Consider the following 22,818-nt stretch of genomic DNA (forward strand, 5'->3'; position numbering starts at 1 on the left):
TTAATTAGCTTCTCTATAGTACAGAGGCCTCCTACGGCCTCAGAACCATATGTAAAGGGAATTATATTTTTTTATTCCAAAGCCAAATGTAAATATCTTGGAGACAAACCATACCATTCTCCTTAATTAACATATAGACAGGCACTACTTTTAGCAATATTGCTTTTCTACATTAAGAATGTTAGTCTAGTTAGGTACCAGTGGCTCATGGCTATAATCCTCACTACTAAATAAGCTGAGATCTGGAATATATTGATTCAAAACCAGCTCAGGCAGAAAAGTCCATGAGACTCTATTTCCAAAACCAGCAATGAGCCATGCTGGAGGTGTGGTTCAAGTGGTAGAGTTCTTACTGGGAAAATATGAAGCTCTGAATTCAAACTCTGGTACTGCTAAAAAGAAGTTAGAAACGGAGAAGGAAGAGAAGAAGGAGAAAGAGTAGAGGATGACAAGAAAAAATGTTAAGTCTAGGTAAATCTTTCCTTTAAAGGAATCTGAACGAGTGCTGAAGTTGTAATTTGTTAAAATTTGAAAATAAAAATGCATTCTAACTTATTCTTCCTAGGGGACCATACTGGAATACAGTGCTCATTTGAAAAATTCCATTTTTTCCCACATTGGTCAATTACACCTTTTAAGTGTGTGCCATTTATTCTGATGATCCTAAATTTTTAGAAAATTATGTAGCAGAAAAAGAAACAGAAAAGGAGGAAATAATATTTAATAGTATGTCATGCCTGACTTCAAAACTGAACTAGGTAGAAACTACAAACTTCTTAAAGTACAGTGACTCTTTCTCTGTGTCACTACTTGAACATGATTTAAATATCTCTCAAAAAATGATTTGTGAATATTTTCTTTAAAAAAAATAACTCAATGGATTAATGAATTTCCATGTCTAAAATAAAAATGCACCAGGTGGTCTGGCCACCAGAGGGAGCTCTATCTCCCCAATACACTTGAGCACAACCTGCGCAGGGAGACTTCCTGCAGGGTCTCTGCAGTTCCCACCTCTTAAGAACTTTACAACAACGTTGGGGAGGGGGGGGGGGGGGAAGGAGAAGGATTGGGATTGGGGGGAGGGGGGAGGCTGGGAAGGGATGTGAAGGGTAAACCAAAGGAGGAGGCTGCAATGCTTGGTAAGAAATGTATGCATTATCCTGCCCGTGTAATTGTAACCCCTCTGTACAGTATGTTCACAAATAAAATAAAATTAAATTAAAATTAAAAAGAACTTTACAGCGGCAGGGCCTAAAGTGGGGTTTTCCTTTAAAATAATGGCATCTATGTTAACCTTCAAGTTCGAAGGATCTCAGTATAATGGGATGGGCACTTTTGGAGAAGTTCTATGTTAAGATTTACAACATGTTTAAAGTATGTGAGACAGAGTCTGGTTAATGGCTTATACCTGTAATTCCAACACTCAAGAGTCTGAGAAAGAACTGAGTTCAAGGCCAGCCCCAGCTACCGTGTGACTTGTCACACAAAAAAAAATAAAAATAAAAAAATAAATGAAACACCAAGGGAGGAAGTAGTTCACTAGTAGCCGGGATATAGTCAATAGTACAACATAAATCCTACAAACCATTTTTTTTTTTCAGAGAGAGGGGAAAAAAAGAGCCAAGCATCAGTGGCTCTCACGCCTGTAATCCTAGCTACTCAGGAGGCTGAGATCTGAGGATTGCGGTTCAAAGCCAGCCCTGGCAGAGACGTTACTTAGACTCTTATCTCCAATTAACTACCAAAAAGTCAGACATGGCACTGTAGCTCAAAGTAGTAGAGCAATTAGCCCTGAGCACAAAAGCTGAGGGGGAATGCCCAGGCCCTGAGTTCAATCCCCAGAACTAGCACCACCACCGCCACCCCCCCCCCAGAAAAAAAAGTTAGGGCCATAAAGATAACTGGTGGATGATTAAAAAAAAATTACTGAAATGAAAGTGGCAACGTGTGGGCACGCATAAATCACTTGGAAAACACACAGTAGGAAAAACATTCAGCTCAAGAGCCCTGGGCCTAGATGAGTGAGCCCTCCTTCCCCAAATCCCTGGGAGCGTGGGGAGGGGGATGACAGTTATGGTCTTGGCTTCGCTGAGCCAATGTGGGACTTATAGTGAGGATTGTTGACACAGCTCCCAGCCACACAGAGCTGAAGGCCTGGAGAAGACAAATGTGAACACCCAGGCTCAGGAAGTGCCATGCAGAAAGCCGCATAGGCGGGGAACAAAGGCCAGGGTGTGTGCGGCAGACGCTGGCAATGGGGACTCACAGAGCAGAAGAAGTTGGCTGTGCACAGGGGAAGAAGGGAAGGGTCACGTGCCCACCAGAGAGCAGAAGAGGAAGTGTGCGGTCTCCAAGGACCCACAGGGCTGAGTGCGGTTGCTCAGACAAGCTCAAGACAAGCGGCTGGGGACGGCTTCAGGGTTGACATGAACCCATGACAGAAGCAGAATGAATTCTGTGCATACGGACAGGGACAAAGAAGGCAGACAGGGACCCCGTGGAAGAAATCCTCAACACTGACAAACCAACATGGAGACAACTTCCAGGTTGTGGGTGCCGGGACAGGTGGATCGTTCCAGAGAAAGAACAGTATCAAAGATTTTGACACTGCAAGCTAGGAAACTGCAGAAGGACAAAGAATCCCAAATGACACATCCCTGCAAGTGGTTCAAATCTCACGTGGAAAACAAGATGGCTTGGCTGTATAGTTAACGAGCGTCCATGATGTTTCCTGACACCACTGTGGGGAAATACACCATGTCCATTGTGGTCGTCAAGACTAGCTCTGTAAAGTCTGAAATCACTTCAACTAAGTCAAGGTCCCTGATCTCTGAATAAACTGAGCAGGGTCACTCCAAGAGAGAGAACCTTCTCATATGATGTTCTCAGGACGAAGTTCTCTGACTTGAGAAAAAACCAGGATACACTTGGAAGATTCACCAATTTTGAAATGGCACCTAGTCATTTCCAAAGCAGAACCAATTTCTCATCCAAATGCCTCTTTATTTCCCTGCGTGTGACCTCATTTTGAGCATCTTCAAGTAACAGGGACGTGAAACAATGCACATCGCATCTTCCAAAGCACACACCTGGGAACGGACCTGCAACAAGAGACGCAAAAGGCAAAACTGGGCCTTGAAAGTACCAAAGGCCATTCTCCTGAGGAAGGAGACAGGCCAGGCTTATTTTTATCAGCTGTGTTGATATTGTACAGTAGGAATGCCGGTCCTTTTAATAATTTACTGAGGAGTTACACATTGCAGATTCCTTATTAAACTTTATCAGTACTGAGGTCGCAAAGTCTAAGAAATATTCAGGAAGGAAAGCAGGCAAGATTTGCAACACACTAAACTAAGTTATGTATCTACATCAGCCGGTCTGCGTATCAGTGCAATTTCATTTGTTAGTCATGTGTTTTATTCACAGAGCAGTGAGGATAAATTTCTCTCAGACCAAAACATTTTTACAGTTGCATTCATTTGGAGACCTTAAAATTCACCATGCATATCCAAGAGCTTCATAAGCTATATTTTGAATGTCCTGCCTTGAAAGTGAAAAGAAAAAGAATAAGTAAAAAGTTATAGCAAGCTGGGTACTGGTGGCCCCTGCCTGTCATCCTGCCTACTCAGATGGCTGAGATCTTAAGGATCCCAGTTTGAAGTCAGCTCAGCAGCAAATCCATGAGGCGATCTCCAATGAACCAGCAAAAACAAAACAAAACAAACAAAAAACAGAAGTAAAAGTGTAGTTTAAGTTATAGTGCATTGGTCTTGAGCAAAAGAAGCCAAGCTAGAGCACCCTGTCCCTGGGTGTTCCAATAGGGACAAAGAAGAGAAAAAGCCAAGAATCCCATTCCTCTGGCCCAAAGCCAATACTCGTAGAATGTTTTGGGGGGCTTTATCGGGGGGAGAAGGGTCATGCTAAAGTCCAAGTCAGAATTCCAGTGATATTTTACCAGAACGGATTTGGGATAGTCCATGTTTAAAGGAAGGCATGACATCTAGCTGTAATGGTGCACGCCCACTTTCCGTGATGCACATGCATGGCCAGTGCAGTGAACGCCCCTCTCCAGGTCCCATGCGTGCACAGTGGGGATGGGTGGAGAGCAGCCTAGCTGTGGACACCACTAACCAAGAGGGAATGAACCTTTGGGGAGAGGGTAGCGTTGGCACCCTGTAATCACACCACAGAACCCATTCTTGCAGTACTTCCTGTGCCTGTTCCTGAAGGCTTGGGTGTTAGTTCAAGATCTAAAAGTAGCTACTTTCTTCCTTGTTCTACATTCAGAAGTGACTCCACTTCAGACCCATCTCGGATCCGCAACCCTCCCCTTCCTTATGCCTTAGCCTCTTCTACACAGAAATAAGACCCTATAATTAAAAGCAAGAGTCAAGGCAGAGGACAGCATAGGGATATGGGCTGCGGGCAGGGAGAAAGGCGGGGGGGGGGGGGGGGCACAGAGCACAGGCTCAACCCTCACCACCTCACTACCCCAGGACTGTCCTGCAAGTCAGGCCCTCTGATACCCTGACCTAGCTCGTCCAGTGCTATTTCATTTCATTTCATTTCATTTCATTAGGCTCCTCTCTGACCAGTTTAGCAAGCTTATCAAGTACCTGGTAAGTGCTAGGCACCCTCACCTTTCTGAAAACATATCCAGCTTTTTCACTGCAGAAGTGTAGACAAAAGAAGGCAAAAGTCCTGTGAATTTTCCTTCCTCTGTCTGTCAAAACATTTGGGGATGGGGAGTGTTAAGGGCTACTTTGTAACCCCCAAATATCCATGCATCAGGAAGCAAGAAAGGCTCCAAACACAGAATGTTCTCTAATACCCTAAGGAACAGCCCTCCCTCCCCCACCGCACCCCCAGAACTCTACAATTCATTTGGAAATCTTGAGATCCCTTAGATATTCTGCTTTCTCAATTAGCCATGTGCACACTGGACTCAGCTCAGCCTTTTCTCCCTGACTCAAGATCATTGGAAAGATGGATTATTGTGGCACTGATTAGAAAGTAGCAGGCCTAGAGGTCTAAGACAGACTGGTGACAAGCCAGCCTCTGTAGACAGTCATATATTTAAAGACCAGGAAGTAAGCATGAAATGTAAGCCGTTGTTCTGGAGATAGAAAAGGTCTTTTGTAATTTGGAAGGAGAAAGTCTATTTTTACATGATTTGGATATCTGGTGATAGGCTGGGCAATTAGATCAACACGGTTCTCTGGGGCTCTCCATCAGTGGTCATTTGGACTATCTGATGCAGGGATTTTGAGACAAACACTTTTGGGGCCAGAGGCCATTCGTGTTGAGTGATGCTGTGATGCAAAGCAATGCCACAGTCAGCAAGGTTGCTAAAGCAGGCCCCAAGAGAAAAGGGAAGGCCTGGGGATCAAAGACACAGCCTCTGCACAGCGTCAGGTGCCTGTGACGCAGGAAGAAGTCGGGTTTTTCTTTTGTTGTTGATGGTGGTGGTGATGGTGGTGATGGTGGTGGTGATGGTGGTAGTGGTGGTGGTGGTGGTGGTGGTGATGGTATGTTTGGTGGTGGTGATGGTGGTGGTGGTGGTGGTGGTGGTGGTGATGGTATGTGTGTGTATGCATACACACCAGTACTGGAGCTTGAATTCAGGGACTCATGTTCTTGTTTGGCTTTTTTATCTCCAGGATGGTGCTCTACCACTTGAGTCATACCTCCACTTCCAATTTTTTGCTGGTTAACTGCAGCTAAGAGTCTCATAGATTTTTCTTCCCAGGCTGACATCAAACCAGGATCCTCAGATCTCAACCTCCTGAGTAGCAAGGACTACAGGAATGTGCCACCAGCACCTGTCTGAGAAGCCAGTTTTAACTGCTAAACACAAAATCAAATACAGGCCCATGCGCAGATGGACAGGCATGGCACTGGAATATGAGAGGAGGTATAGGGTACTTGGGAACCTAAAGGGTTTAGTCCTACCTATGTGGAAATCCAGCACACCCCTCTAGTCGTCCATACAGACACCAGCCCATGTGCCTAGATCACTAATATTTGCCAAACACCTGTAAATATGGATTGTGTGTATGTATGTGTGTGTGTGTGTGTGTGTGTGTGCGCGCGCGCGCGTGCACATGCACCCCAATGCTGGGGCTCGAACTCAGGGCCAGCCTACTCACTATTCTTTAGCAATTTTGCTCCAGTTTGGTGCTCTACCGCCTGAGCCACAGCTCCATTTCCAGATTTTTGGAGGTTAATAAGTCTAACAGACTTTACTGTCAGAGCTAGCTTCGAACCAGGATCTTCAGAGCTCAGCTTCTTGATTAGCTAGGATTACAAGCATGAGCCACCAGTGCCCAGCTTAGATTTTTTTTTAATGTCAAATCGCCCCCCCAAATGTTGGCTCAGGTTTTTTAATTAATTTATTTATTAATTTATTATGAGTATCTAGTCATAATCTTAAATGCTCCACACATCTGTGGGTTCCACCTGGTCCACAGGAGCCACTAGTCTGCACTGTGGCCCACAAGGCTGTGCACATGCAGGGCAGAGGATTCCAGGTACTCACCAACTCCATGTTTCAGGAGATTTACTTTGCATGATGTTTTGGAAAGAACAGCCAAAATCATCATCAGAATGATGGGAAAAAGTAAATTCACATTCTAAGTCTACATGTATAGAATGCCAACATATATCTATCACCATTTTACCAATTGCTTCCTTGCCATAGGAGGGAAATCATGTCATCTGACTTTAGAAAAATCAGAATGTCACGATACTACCCACTACACCAGGGACCCATCTCAGTTCTGCGCCCAGTATACCTGAGTTCTGTGCCCACCACCCATTCCTGCACACACATGCATGCATGTGCAACACACACACATACACACACACACATCTAAGCTGAACTCAATATAACTTTAAAAGGAGGAAAAGAACTACTCTAGATTAAGGGAGTCTAACTGACCTACTAATTAAATGCAATACATAACTCTAGGGTGAAGTTTAACAGACTGGCTGGAAGGCCATTTTGGAGACAACTGGAGAAATTCAGATAATGGACAAGGTAACAGTGTCCATTATGCAATTACTTTCCATTTTATGAAATCGGCACTGTGGTTACCCAGAAGTAAGTTCCTGTTTTGTGCAGCTGTGGGCTGCAGTATTCAGGAGCTAAATGTCATGATGTCTTTAATTCACTTTTGAATACTGGGGAGCTGAGGGGTAGGGAGACGAAGCCAAGAGGGAAATGTTAACAACTTAAACCAAGATAAAGGAGAGCAAAGTGAGCTGGTCCCATTTTCTGACATTAAGGTTTCAAGACTCTCAATCACCAGAGACAGGAAGAGATTGTACCACGTCCTCTGCAAGCCTGCAGCTCATGTGGGTTTTAAACTTTCAAACCTCTAGCTGCCAAAAGGAAAAAAGAAAAAAAAAAAAAGGCAAAAGCAGGTCCCGTGAAACAAGTATCTTGCTCCTTTTTGTACTTGGGAAAGCAAGGAACTGTGGAGTTGGTGCCTTAGCTCTCACTGTTAAATATCCAAGAACAGCTTCCTAGCTTCAAATTCACCTTAGTAACCTCAAATGAAGGCTCTGCTCACAACCAAGGAGGAAAAGCTGGCAGAGCTAGGTACAAAACTGGCACTGAAGTGACCCTATTCTGTTCCTGCTTCTTACACCAATGACTACAGGTTAAATGCCTGGTGATACAAACTTAGCTAACAAAGAACACAGTCTGAAACCTATAAAGACATCCTATGCCTAAAAGAGAAATTTTCAGGTCTTGCTTAGCAAAGTACAGATATTTTAAATCTAATAGTTAATGAATTTACCCTCAATTCAAAAACCACTAGTCAATTGCCATCAGTGACCATGATTGATTCTTTAAATCTGCTAACTTATACCAAACTGTCCATCTGAGTTGTAGAAGAAAGCTAACGGTCCAAGATGGCCGGAGAAGTGTTATCCTATCACTGAAAGAGCATGGCACCAGAAGTCACATAAATCCAGACTAACAGGTCCCCTACCTCCTCAACTGCCTTGGGCTAAGGACAATGTATTGATTCTGTCATCTAGCAAATGGAGACAATTATTCCCTCTTTGTGTGTGTGTGTGTGTGTGTGTGTGTGTGTGTGTGTGTGTGTGTGTGTGTTTGTGTGTGTGTATATGCATGTGCATGCACATACATGCATGTGCTTCTGTGCTTATGTGTGCAGGCACACATGCCAGTACTCAGGGCCTGAGCACTGTCGTTTAGCCTTTTCAACTCAAAGCCGGTGCTCTACCATTTGAGCCACAGCTCCACTTCTGGCTTTTTGCTGGTCAATTGGACATAAGAATCCCATGGACTTTTCTGCTTGGACTGACTTCTAACTGTAATCCTTAGATCTCAGCCTCCTGAATAGCTAGGATTACAGGCATGAGCCACCAGTGCCCAGCTAATTATTGTCTCTTCCTAAAACATGGACAAAACTGATGGAGCTGTATGCAGTGCCATGCACACCTGATGTTAACCTGGGATTCCAGGACTCGCTTATCTAAACTGCACACTTCACTGTGGCCAAACAGCAGGATTCATCCCTGCCCTATCAAAAAATACACACGAGTGGGGGGGGGGCGGGGAATGGGATGAGAAGGGGAAACAAAGGAGGAGGCTACAATGCTTGATAAGAAATGTACTCATTACCTTGCTCATGTAATGGTAACCCCTCTGTACAGTGTTTAAAAAAAAAAACACATGAGGCCTCCTGGTAAAAGCTTGTAATTGCATATGATTGTGTTCTAGACGCTTTTGTAGCCTGATTCCTGTAACTGCTTTGGTTCTGACAGGCAGCTGGCTGCCCAATGCCTGACTCTTGACCTCCCTTTCCCTGGGCAGGATGATGGCCAAGATGACTCACCAGGCCTGTGTACACCCTCATCTGTGGCTGACGTTCTTGGCTCTGCCCTGTCTCCTAATGCTAAGGGCATGGTGTTGGGCCTGGCTCTTCCATTCTCAGCCCAGTGTGGCCTTATGCACCAACTTGGATGTCTCTGAGATGACCACAAGAAGACAGGGTACTTCTGTGGGGTAGGGCGTAGCAAGTTTGCATCCATCTGCCATCCCCAACTGCCCAAGATTCTGTTCTCTGATGCCATCCCTGCACTTGCTCCCTTGACCTCCTCTCTCCCCACTCACAGTTCTGCAAGCCCTGGCAGGTATCTTTCACTGGTCTATGTAGAGACTCTGTAAGATGCTGGAGACTGCCGGGCTCTGGTGGCTCACGCATGTAACCTGAACTACTCAGGAGGCTGAGACCTGAGGATCACGGTTCATAGCCGGCCCAGGTAGGAAAGTTTGTGAGATTCCTACCTCCCATTAACCACCAGAAAACTGGAATTGGTGCTGTGGCTCAAAGTGGTACAGTGCTAACCCAGCAAAAGAGCTCAGGGACAGCGCCCAGGCCCTAAATTCAAGTCCCAGGACTAACAAAAACAAAACGATGCTGGGGGACAAAACAGGGTGAGCCCATAAAGCCCTCAGGCGAAGGGAAAAGGGGCCTCCACCAGCACACCATAATCATTCTGCACCCCATGACATGACGTCATTATCCACCACGGTCTCCAAGCCCTCCAACTCTGCCAAGATGAGGGTTTGGAGGAGGGAGCAGAGCTATGGCCCCATCATCCTCATCAGCCGGAGGCCAGGGCCAGGTGTGTGACACTGGAACTGGCCCCTGGGAGATGCCAGGTAAGATGTGAACAGATTCCAGGCAGAGCAAAGAGCCTCAACCATGGAGTGTGAGTTTTTGCTGAAGAAACTGGGAAAGGAGGGATGGAGGAGACAGAGCAGTATTTCATTAACTACTTCTAGAAGACCCACGGGGTGCTGTACTAGGCGCCCAAAGATAAAGAATAAGACAATCTAGCCCTAGCCGTCAGAAGCTGACTGTCCAGTGCAGGAGACAGAAAGGATTCTAAGTACAAAGCAAGCAGAGTCACTGAGAGACCTACGCCTAGCATAGGAGTGACCTGCAGGAGCCGGTGAGTGATGGATGAAGCCTGCGAAATGGAGGAGATGAGGCCCAGCAGAGCCTTGCAGGCCGAGCCGAGGCACCAACCATGTCTGCATGGGCTGGGATGCATCTCAACAGAGTAAAGAACAAAGATCATCCTATTCCCCCCTCCCCCTCTTAGACTCAGCATTGTTCTAAAAATCACATAGTCTTCCAACCCCAACACACACACCACACACACCACACAGAATGGATCACAAAGACTGAGGCTTCTGATCTACAGTAACCACATCTCTGATCGCCTCACGTGTCCTGACTGTCGGATCTGAGGCAGTGCTTTCTTCCAGATCAAAGTGCCCTGGTATGAGTGAGAGCTCGGCGCCTGCCCTCTCGCCACCTCTGGGTATGGTGGACAGGGAAGCATCTGTCTGCCTCGGCTTCCCCCTGTGCATGCCACTGCAACCATGCTCAGTGGGGCCACTACAGCTCAGCTGGCCAATTTGCTCAGAGCAAAGGTTCCTTTACTCCGCTTTGACTGGGCTCTGGAAAACCCTCAGAATCCTCCAGGTTGGATGGGGGCCAGGCCTCTCAAGGGGTGACGGAAACTCTACAAGAGGGAGGCTGGTGGCCACGGGGCCCCACAAGCTCCAGTCAAGTCGGGCAACTTCCACCACCCCCTCAGCAGAGCGAGGGGGGATGAAGGCCCCAGCTGTACCACCAGACTGCCACATTCTACTCCACCATGACTCTGACCTGCTACACCTCCCCCTGTCTCTGGCCAAGGGTGCAAAGCCATCACCCCCAAATACTACAGATCTCCACAGCTCTGCCCACACAAAGGCCACCTTGTAACATGGACCTTCTGCCTCCTTCCCATCTCCCCACAGCCGGGATCCCCACAACCCCTTCGACCTTTGCCCTGACAAGGAATCCCCAAGGCATCCAAAACCACCAGACCTCCTACTGCAGAATGTACACAGCAAGGGAATCTGCTTTCTAGGAACAAGATATACTTCCCTGTCTTCCTAAGTTAGGATTTTTTTTTTAATCCAGAAAGGTGCAGTCATCCTTGCGTGTCTGTGGAGGACGAGTTCCAAAACACCCACACATCCGAATCTGCAGGTGTTCGTGTCCCCTGTGCCACGTGCTCTAGTATTTGTATGAAACCACACATGTCCACATAACTCATTGCTAGACGGCTAGGGAACCTAACGCAACGTAAATGATGTCCAAACTGTTGTTACACTGTGTGGTCTAGAAAATATAATGAGAGAGGCACAGATGAAGGGGCGGGGGGGGGGGGGGGGGAGGGAAAGAGAGACTATGTGTGTTGAGAAATGGTACTCAGGCTTGAACCCAAGGCCTTTCACTATCCCACAGCCTTTTTGGCTCAACACTAGTACTCTATCACTTGAGCCATGCCCCCAGACCTAACTTTTTGCTGGTTAATTGGAGGTAAGAGTCTCCTGGACTTTCCTACCAGGGCTTGTTTAGAACTGTGATCCTCACATGTCAGCTTCCCGAGTAGCTAGGATTATAGGTGTGAGCACTAGAACCTGGAGGCAATCTTTCATCCAAATACTTTTGACCTAAGGTTGCTCAATCCAGAACCTATGGATTCGAGGGATCTTAAATGACCATAGTCATATTCCCAAACTATATTTCCTACCCAAAAGAGAAACCTACCCAGACCTTAATTTCTTCATGTGATGGCCCACTCAAAGGCAAGCCCGCTAACTACCGTAGCGTTGCCCAGTTAGTAATAAAGGCTTTAGACTCCCTCGGCAAATACAGCCCTGGCCAGCTGTATACCAATTGGACACAGAAGCAACCACTGCAGGTGGCCCTTGGATGTGGCTTAAGAAGTCTCCAGGGGTCATGAGTTCTATCACAATCTAAAAAGTATGGAAGCCCACAGAGCAAACATACCTGGCTCCAAAGATGTCCTTCTTAGCGAGATCAATCCCAGAAACAACTTTTACTCTGAGGATGCGGGATTCCCCCTGCCGAAGAGAAAAACACAAGGTTAGATCCCAATCTTCAATAGACTGCTCTCGCTCTCTCTCACCTCACCCAATATTAATATCTATGACTGCTTCTCCGTGAGTGTCTGGATTTAGATCAAGTCAAGCACAGGCAATCCCTCCTTACAACAAGCACTACTATAGCTCTACAATGTTAAGAGATAGAAACAGAAGCATCCAAGTTAATTAAACCCAAGCTTGACTCAAACGAGGTCATTAACATCAATTACTCTTCACATTGGAGGATCATTTCCCAGCTGTACCTGAACACAGCCATGAACTCTCATGGAACTCTCCAGGCACATTCAAGAACAACCAACTTCCATAAATACTATAAAAATAAGGACTCCTTTGATATTTATGTATTTGTAAGTATGTCCAGAAATAGAAAGGAATAAATATCTTATGAAGTAAAACAGTTCCTCAAAATCAGATTGCTTCTTGAAATGTGACATCAGTTAGAAAAGTAATGCCTTAGTTCTAATAAAATTAATCACTCTGAGCGGTAAAACCACCCCACACCAAAAAGTCATTCATTCATTCATTCTAGTATGTCCTAAGCAGCAACTATGCCCTGGCCACTGAACTTGATCTTGAAAATATAAACATGAATCCACTGCAAATGACCTAAGGATCAGTAGCATCATGACAAAAGGCATGGGCTGGGAAACACAAATATGTAAAATAATAACCTGGTGCCAATAGCATACACACAAAAAAAAAATCTAAGGGACAGTGCCAGTGCTCAGGCCTTGAGTTTAAGTCCCAGTGCCAGCACATACATATATACACACATACATGCACACATGCATGCAAACATACATACCCACACAAATAAATAGAAAAAAAGACTCCTCACTTTGTGCTTATGATTTACCCTCCTCTAATCACAGGCTGGGAGTGTGGCTCAGTAGTGGCATGCTTGTTTAGTCCTGAGTTTGGTCTCCAAGAATGGCAGGGAGGGAAGGAAGTGAGCAAGGGAGGGATGGAGAGAGGGAGTGCAGAACTCTTTCTTTCCTATGGGACGGTCCACAGGCAGAGGCTCTTTTCTGTTTCTCCGTGTGTTTCTGCTGCATACCCTGCAACGCCCTCCATGCGCTGCTTGGCTCAAAGGATGCCACAGTGAAAGTATTTTCCACAGACAGACCAAGTGTGGCAATGTTTCTGCAGACTTCTTTGCACACCTGAGGGAGCTCATGGCTGACAAGTACCTATGGCATACAAACTGACACCACTGGCCTTTCTGGCAAAGGAGAGTGCAGACACAACTTGAGAGGGGAATAGCATCATCCAGAAGAAATGGATGATGAGAAACTGCCAGGAAAAGAAGGGGACTCATTCAAATATGGAAACCAGCGATTCTTCTGAATGCTGCCACACAGGGCGGGCAGATGGATGTCTGCTCGGAGTGGTCCAAAGGATGAATAAATCCTGAGAGTTACTAAGGCAGCAGGGAAGGAAATAACCCTGGAAGGAGGAGCACGGTAACCTGTGTTCACGCTGCGCCCCTCGCTCTGCACTGCTCTGAGAATATGACTGAGGTACCATGTACAACAGAGAAGAGGCTGAGCTGGCCGGGGGGGGGGGGGGGGAAACAGGGGGAGGGAGGGGAATCCTGGGTACAATCCATACTTTTGAAGGCTTGATGGTAGGTTCTATCAAATCTTAACTGGTTCAAAGGAACAGGAGAAATGCAGCTAACACACCTGGGGGGCCTGGGTTTGTATTCACGCTGGATGAACAGTGTGACAAGGACAGACCTACTTCCCAAGCAGGCAAAAGAAAAAAAAAAAATCAAGCAACGTTTGTTTAAAAAAAATAAGGAAAATAAAAATAAAGGGATAACTAGACTTTTCTAAAGGAAAGCTGTTCATTGATTCGATCTGCTCTGTGATCTAAGGACATGGTAATACAGATGATGCACCCGTCCCTTACCAGCCAGCCTACCCTGCGGTGTTCTGGCGAGCCTACCCCACAAGGTTCCTCACACAGCAAATGCAGGCCGGCAGGCTTTCTCAAGGGCAATTGCAACACTGCTTTCTTTCTTTCTATCTTTCTTTCTTTCTCCCTTCTTTCTTTCTTTCTTTCTTTCCTCCTCCTTTCTTTCCTCCTTCCTTCCTTCCTTCCTTCCTTCCTTCCTTCCTTCCTTCCTTCCTTTCTTCCTTCCTTTCTTTCTTTCTTTCTTTCTTTCTTTCTTTCTTTCTTTCTTTCTTTCTTTTCTTTCTTTCTTTCTTTCTTTCTTTCTTTCTTTTCTTGGTAATGCTGGTCCATGGGCTTGAACTCAGGGCCTAGGCACTGTTCCTGAGCTTTTGTACTCAAGGCTAGAGAGCTACCACTTGAGCCAGAGCTCCACTTCTGGCTTTTGGGTGGTTACTTGGAGATAAGAGTCTCACAGACTTTCCTTCCCAAGCTGGTTTGAACCTCAGTCCTCAAGATCGCAGCCTCCTGAGTAGCTAGGGTTACGTGTGAGCCACAGGCACTTGTCACTATTTTTCTTTCAACAAACTTAAGAAAGCAATCCTTCTTTTTAAAAAAAAAAAAAAAAAAGCACCAATAAGAGAAAAAACAAGAAACTTATCCAAAAGGATGGTCACCAAAGCACATTTCAACTAAAAAAGAAAAATCTAAAGACTTCTCTATAGTAGACAGTTAATTCCGTAAACAAGTGCTAAAACAGACTGTCATTAAAAATAGGTGAGAGTCAGCAATGGCATTCCTCCACCCCACAGGTATTTAGTGAGTGCTATCATGTGCCACACCTAGTATTTGGGGACAGAGATATAAAACAAGACAGCTCCTGCTTCACAGAACCCACTATCTAGTCAGCAGAAAGACAGAATGGAAAGATAGGACACAAACAAATGAGGCAATTTGGGACAGTGGTAACTGCTTTGGAGCTAATATGACAGCAAAGTGAAATCAACTCAGCAGAGAAAGAGGTAGACAATGTGTGAGGATGGAGAAAAGACACTTGAACCCAGATCTAAGGAACAACAGAGATCAGGTGGGGTGCAACACAGGGAGGGGCCAGAGAGGCCAGAGCCAAGGAAGGCAGACATTATTCTAACTACTTCCGGGGCAGCCCTGGAAAGTTTCCGGCATGGAGATGACATGATGTGACTTAGGTTTTTAGAAGAACCACTGTGGCTATTGTGAAGAAGAGGCTTTAGGGAAAGGACAACTTCAGGAAGAACAGTGAGGTAAAGTGCATGACACACATGCATGCACACGCACATGCACACACACACACACGCTGGGCCTTCAGCAAGGTAGAGGTGGAAAAATAACGGTTATACAAGTGAAGTAATTTCAAAACAGTGAGCTTGATTTACAAAAGGAAAAAGGAAGCTATTCATGCTGTTTCACTTTCCATCTGCACATACTAGGCTAAACTACATTTCCCAACCTTCCTTGCAGTTAGGGGGCAGTCATGTGACAAAGTTTTGGCCAATGAAATATGGACAGAAAGAATGAAGGGCTCCTAAGCCCACCTCATCAGACATCCTCAGTTCCTCTCAGCAGCCTTGTGCTAAATGGAGAAGATCCTAATGGCCAAAAGGGGGAAACATGTGAAAAGGTCTCTCTCTCTCTCTCTCTCTCTCTCTCTCTCTCTCTCTCTCTCTCTCTCTCTCTCTCTCTCTCTCTCTCTCTCTCTCTCTCTCTCTCTCACACACACACACACACACACACACACACACACAACCTGCTGAGCCCCCTCATCATGAGTTGGCAACAGACTGAAAACCAAAGTCTGAAACTGCGGTAAGCCTACCCACATACACAGTATCAGTTTGTTTCTTTAAACTGTCAATAATACATCTGCAAAAGGTAAAAATGGAAAAGGAAAGAACGATATTAAATGATTACCATACATGATGGATGATTTTTGTTTGCTTATCTGCATTTTTTTGCATTTTGTGAAAAATTTTTCATTTAAAAACTAGACTTTGGGGCTGGGGAGTGTAGCTCAATACTGGAGTGCCTGCGCTAAGTCCCATCCCCAAAAAGAGGGTCAACTTTTATAAGAATTTCAGGGAGTGTGTAAGAAAAAATAAAAAAATTGAATCACCAATAATGGCACCATCTAGGCTTGCTATATTTTAAAAGTAAGCCTACTTCTCTCATGAACAAAAAAAAACTGTTATCATTTTGTTTTGCTTTTTTTCAGCAACCCACAAAGAGGTAGAGCTATTTAGAAGATACGAAGGAGTCCACTTATGTAATATACTGGTGACAGCTGGAAAATGGGGCAAAGAGAGGGCGTCTATTAAGCACTTACTGTTTAACAGAAGTGAATTCCACTCTCCAAAGCTCAAGCAAAGCCTATAAAAATACTTTTTACACATGCATAGGAAATTTCTTATCTTTGTTTCCTCAAAATGGCAAGCTTACATACAGATAAGCAGCCGGGTCATTCAACAGGGCAACACGTGACACGGGGTGTGCCTAATTTATTGCATGCAATGAGCCCCAGGCAGAACAACTGTACTTTCTGAGACATTTTATTACTTTCGTAAAATCTATGTATGCTATTTTGATCTCTGTTAATGACTCTAGTCAAATCAAATATTTAACCACAGTGGCTTGGCTTAGATCATGAAAACAGTATCCACACACCGACTGTACAAAGCAGAAAAGGAAAGGCAGAGAAAGGGCCAAATACAATGTCAGGTGTCTCTTCCTGTTATCAACCTGTTGGTCTGCATGACTATTAGGTAGCACATGCTGTGCACCTCAGCTTTTTCTAATGCTTCCATCAAGACAAAGACCAAGTGTCAAACCACACACCACACATTGGCCTATACACCACATACACACTGACAAGCAAGGTGTCTGCTTAGAAACAGGCAGAATACTGGAGACTCATCTAAAAGACCAGTGGAATCCTGGAGTCTCATCAGTATGATAGGTGGATGGAATTCCAGCAGTCCTTCGCCACAGTCAATGTCTAAGTGGTTACTAGACTGCCATGCCTATTCACAAACCTTCGGAATACATCGTCCATCAAACTGTCTCTGTGCTGGGCACTGATGGTTCATGCCTACAATGATAGCTATTCAGGAAGCTGAAATCTAAGGATCTCATTTCAAAGCCAGATCAGGCAGGAAAAGTCCCTGAAACTTTTATCTCCAATTAACCAGCAAAAAACAAATGGAAGTGGAGGTATGGCTCAAGTGGTAGAGCACCAGCCTTGGGGGGGGGGGGGGGAGGAAGGGGAAGAATCCCTGAGTTAAGCCCCTGGTTTGAGCATGGTATGTGTACAAGCATGTGTACACGCACACACACACACTATCTCTATGGTAGAGATATTTTGTGTTCTAACTCAAAACTTACCATATTAACCAAGCACAGGTAGCTCATACCTGAATCCTAGCTACACCGAAGAGTCTGAGATCTGAAAGTCACAGTTCCACACCCTGAGACTCTTATCTCCAGTTAACCACCAAAAAGCTGACAGTGGAGCTGTGGCTAAGTGCTAGCCTTGCACAAAAGCTCAAACACAGTGTCCAGGCCCTGACTCCAAGCCCTCAACTGGTACGTACGTACACACACACACACACACACACACACACACACACACACACACACACACACACACACACACACACACACACACACACACACACACACACACACACACACACACACAGCCTCACCATACTAAAATTTGCCTTCATTTCCAAGACCCTAGCCTATGACAGCATCTTACCTTTTATCTTTATCTATAGTGGGAGCTACTTTTCCCCAAAGAAGGTGATAGGTATAGGTTGGGAAATCATATTCTTCCTCTACAGGGAGTCCCTGTGACTGAGCCTCACGCACACCAGCTGTCTGTGTGGTCAAAGAAGTCCTTGAAGTCAAGGAAATCAGGAGCCTCAATATCTTGGTCATTGCCTCCTAAATTAATTTATGTATTTACCTTTCCTACTCTATAAACTATAAACCTATAACCTTTGCAGGCTCATAACTGGACTACAAGAGACAATATTTTTTGGAGGGAGGAGGAATAGTAGGAGAAAAACAAAGGAGTGGTCAACATGTTTGACAAGAAGTATACTCATTACCTTCCTTATGTAACTGTAACCCCTCTATAAAGCACCTTTATAGCAAACTAAAATATAATTTTAAAAGAGACAGTATTATTGGACCACTGAAATATGTAAGATGACACATATGTCACTTTAGTCGCTTTAAAAAAAATAAACTAAGGGTGGGGTTATAGGTCAGTGGCAAAGCACTCCTCTAACAAGTGCAACGTCCTGAGTTGGATCCCGAGTACCAAAAAAGACAATAAAAAAATTAAAAAGAATAATCTAATTGCAGGAATTGCACCTGCTCCGCATTAAGTGTCATTAATCTCCCCACTCCTACCTGTCATCACTCCAGCCCTGAGATGGCATCTTGTTCCATATGTTTTTAAGACTAAGACTTTACTTTTGTAGAACAGTTTTAGGTTCACGGCGGAAGTGGAAGGCATGGCTTTCTTACCATAGAATTTGCCATACTCACACTCACACACACACACAAACACACACACACAGAGGCGTGCACACATGACCCCTCCACTAGCCAGGTCCCGCTCTAGTGGTACATGTACTGGCCTTGCTGGACATGCGTGGACACTTGGGTGTCACACAGTCTGCCCTTTACAACCCAGGAGGCACCCTGATGCTGTGTATTCTGTGATTCTATACGAGCATTCAACGCCTTGTATCTGTCTCTAAAGGATGTCGCTGTCCTGCATATCTTCTGTCCTGCATATTCACCCCTCTCCCAGCCACATGAAAGAAACAAAAACCTCTGTCACTGCCCTATCCGCTCCCCGTCTCACACACAGTCCTGTCATCTCGTTCTCATTATAGCTTGTCCCCCTCACTTCCTGTCCCCCTCGAAACCTTTCCCACTCTTCACTTTCTCAGTGGCTTCCCCAAACCTCTCTGGGGGCCTCCACTATGACCGTCCATTATGCATCAAAAAGGCCCTTGGTGATTCCCATGTCCAAGGCATGGTGTCAGCAAACAGGAATACCAAGCTGGACGGAGTACATCACTGCCCCGTGGCGTTCATAGTCACCAGGGAAGGGACCTGTGCACTGGCACCGTTCTTACAGGTGTGGGATAGAGGCTGAACATAAGAACAAAGGTAAGAATGGAAAATGAGAGTAGTCCAACACCAAGACTGCACCTAGCTCCCTAGCTAGGGATGGGCCCTAGCTGCATCCCCCAAACAACAGCCCCTGTCAGGAACCGGTCCAGCAGAGCGCTGCGTTCACTGTCAGCCCAACATGGACCACACCGTCACACTGCAGTCCTACAGCATTTTAGTCAAGCACAAGTAGCAGGGACGGCTTTAGGGCCTATAAATTTGCAGGAACATAGGGTTCAGTACAGCTGAAAATGTCTCAACTTCTATTGTATCACATATTCTATCACTGTGTGGGGAAGGGTAAAACAAGGGGGAAAGGAAAGGGGATGTCACCGGGGAAGGGCCCTTGATGGGGACAATGGGGCCTGGCCTGGCTCCTTCCTCTCTTTCTTTTACTTCAAAGAGGTAAACAAAAAGTTCTACTGGACTATGAGGCACTAAGGGTACCAACTCAGTAAGAGGCCACAGCTGGAACCTGAGCAAGCTTTTATGAAAACGGGAGAGGAGGAAGAGAAGGGAGGGAAAAGAAAGTCCCTTACATTCAACTACAGAACAATTGCCCTGGGACTCGGCTCTCTGGAAATGAGCTGGGGGGGTCATTGTACCAGCTGTTCTAGAATCCATCCTTCTCAGATAGATGAAAGATCACCACTGGGTACCTATAAATGAAGAACTATAAAGGGTAATAGCTCAACTACCATGAGGCCTAGGACAGCCTTCCTTCATGGAAACACTGTAGAAATCACTGTACAGATACACGAAGCGCGGTGAGGGGATACTGGAAGCCTTCTGCCTGTCCCCACTTTGCAGTATTCACAGAGAGAGCATGCAAGAAGCAAGAGCACGGGGAAAATGCCAACCAAGGCCCTTGGTCTCTTTGGAAGAACATTCTGGAATATATAATTGTGAAGGAAAAGTCGTCTTTTTCTGTCCAATTAAGTGCTTGTCTTGTATATTGATTTTTTTTTGGTATTGATAGTTCCTGGAATTATTTGCCTTTTGGCTATTATGTGCACTGCATGTGACCAGCTAGCCAAGTGAGGAAGATAGATCTTCATCACAGGAGTTAGAAGAATAAAACTGCGACTACCAAGTGTGCTGTTTGTTAGAAGGAGAAAGGGCTGACAGGCTACCAGCCAAAGCCACAGCCCCCGCTGCTGGAATACAGTTCCAACAGAACTGCGGTCAAGCATTTCCAGATTCCTGCCAATCCCTGTGCCCGTTCGGTGGGGCTCACACTGAATCCCACAGGTAACCAGACACGGTTCTGACCCAGGCATGCAAAGTGCTCACATGGCATTGCTTCCTGTAAGCACAACACTGGATGCCTTTGTTCAAGCTTTGAATAGAGCAGAGCCAGGGCTTTGAGGAGGCTAGCCCTAGTTCTAGCACATTCTGCTACTCTATATCGTTTTACCCAGAGGCTACATCCTTGGGGAAAGATGGCTGAATAGAGGGGTTGAGGAAAGTGGTAGGTTGAAAAGTGAGTAGCAGATCTGAGCAAGACTCAGTCTCATATCAAGAAATATGTCCCCTGCTGCTGGCTCACACCTGTAACAGAAGCCACTCAGGAGGCTGAGATCTGAGGATTGAGGTTCAAAGGCAGCTGGGGCAGGAAAGTTCATGAGACTCTTAACTCCAATTAAGTAGCCAAAAGCCAAAAGTTAAAAGCCAGCCTTGAGCGAACAGCTAAGAGACAGAACCTAGACCCTGAGTTCAAGCCCCAATACCAGCATAAAAAGGGAAGATAAAGTAGGGCTGTGGCTCAAGTGGTAGAGAACTTGCCTTGAACTGAAGAGCTCAGGGACAGCACCCAGGCCCAGAGTTCAAGCCCCAGCACCTACACAAGAAAAAAAATAGTGGAGGGGGGGGAGGAGAAGGAGGGAGGGAGAGAGAAGGAGAGGCAGGGAGGGAGGAGGGAGAGGAGAAGGAGGGAGGGAGAGAAAAGGAGAGGCAGGGAGGGAGGAGGGAAGGTGGGAAGAGGGAGGAAAGGAGGGAAGGAAGGGGGGAAGGGGGGAAAGAGAGGAAGATTCCCAACTACCCTCACTCAAATGCATTCCTCAGCAGAAACGCAATTTTTTCCATATATGAACAAACTTTTAGAGTGACCCTCAACTAGAAATGTGAAATGTCCACCTGCCAAGATGCACAGTAATGCAGTGACTGTGGGAAGAGAGAGACCCATGAAATAAACGCAAGGGTTGTGGTAGGGAGGACATGGCCACTCTTTTGCTAATGAAAGTTGGTCAAACTCCCTGTCAATGGTCTTCAAAGAATCCATTTATCAATGGTTCTTTTGTTCTTATCGACCTCTCATCAGAAGACAGGAAACTTTTTTTTTTTAATTCCTCCAAGATTGAGAATTATCTCATGTTTCCAGTTCTCAAAATGACCATAATACACAATGGCACTTGGTGGAAAGCCAAACAAACATCACTCAGGATATAAGCTTGTGGATTTTTCCTGGCAGACTTAAGGGTGACCCCTTGCAGAAAAATGAGACCTAGCGGTTCTTTCATTTGACTTGAAGGAATTGCAAGAGGGTCTGCAATGAAGTCATCCATCATGGGTAGATTCTGCCAAAGGGATGAGATAAGATTATGGCTCGGGTCAGTGTGTCAACAGCCCCCAGAAACACAGGGTGACACTCTCGAATAAAGCTCTTAAGACAGACACGAGTGGCCAGTGTAGATCTGACCTTGAGCAAACAGCCTGAGCCTGGGTGTGAAGACACAGGACCAAGGATGAGCATCTGTAGGCAAAACAGAATCTACCATCGAAGCCTACTGAGAGTGGGCCAAGAGCAGGGGCTTCACTTGATGCCTCAAACTTGGGCTAGGCTCATCCAACAGCAGGGAGATGCGAGCCTGCTTCCCAAGAGCAATAGCACCCAAGGGTCAGGCAGGACTTAGAAGGACACTGCCATAGAACCCTCACTAGGGGCCTGCTTCCTTCACCCTGGACAGTCATCCTCTTCCATTCCCAGGCTCAGGCCTGACTATGCAACATGATTGACCAGGTGGCACCTATGTCACCCCTGCTGTCACCACATGTTCCCAACCTCTCCAGCCACATGGACCACACCTCGGTATATATCCTCCAGTGCCTTGTTTGCTATGACTTTCTTCCTCGACAGGGAACTCTAGTTCCTGGGTAGGAAGGTGCTTTGTAAGCAGCTATCTAACCAGCACTGAAACTAGAAGCTTTCCTGTCCATGTGAGAAAGCATGGGAAAAAGACACAAGGAGCTGGTGGCATCTGACATAAGGTCTCTACCACTGATTCTTCCAAATCATACCACACAACAACAGAGAGCCACTGCCAATCATGTCAGAGGAGCGCAGAGACAGACCCATGTCGTAAATACAGAAGACAGGAGCGTACAATTCTGTTAGGCACAAGAAGCTCATGCTTATAATCCTAGTTACTCAGGAGATTGAGATCTAGTGTTTGCAGTTCAAAGCAGGAAAGTCCTTGGAGATAAAGTCATAGCCAAGGGGGCTGGAAAAAGACACACAAAGTAGAGCTGTGGTTCAAATAGTAGAGCACTGGCCTTGAACAAAAAGCTAAGGGATAGTAACTAGGCCATGAGTTCAAATTCATACAGAACACAGGATATGTATAACCATTTATGGCAGAAGAGTCATAAAACACCCCTCATCTCATTCAATACTTCCAGAC

The 22,818-nt window shown here is 45.6% G+C and overlaps 1 protein-coding gene across 4 annotated transcripts in view; it reads right to left on the reverse strand.

Annotated features, from left to right (window-relative positions):
• Positions 1 to 22,818, reverse strand: part of Nedd4l (NEDD4 like E3 ubiquitin protein ligase) — a 303,787-nt gene that overhangs the window by 196,664 nt on the left and 84,305 nt on the right. For all 4 annotated transcript variants that reach the window (XM_070029054.1, XM_070029053.1, XM_070029050.1 and 1 more), the window contains exon 2: positions 11,898 to 11,971. In XM_070029054.1, the coding sequence (XP_069885155.1) occupies positions 11,898 to 11,971 (74 nt within the window). The remainder of the gene's footprint in view (positions 1 to 11,897; positions 11,972 to 22,818) is intronic.

The sequence above is a fragment of the Dipodomys merriami genome, unplaced genomic scaffold, assembly GCF_024711535.1.
Source record: "Dipodomys merriami isolate MVZ:Mamm:240054 unplaced genomic scaffold, mDipMer1.0.p SCAF_2, whole genome shotgun sequence".
In the NCBI taxonomy this organism is placed as follows: Eukaryota; Metazoa; Chordata; class Mammalia; order Rodentia; family Heteromyidae; genus Dipodomys; species Dipodomys merriami.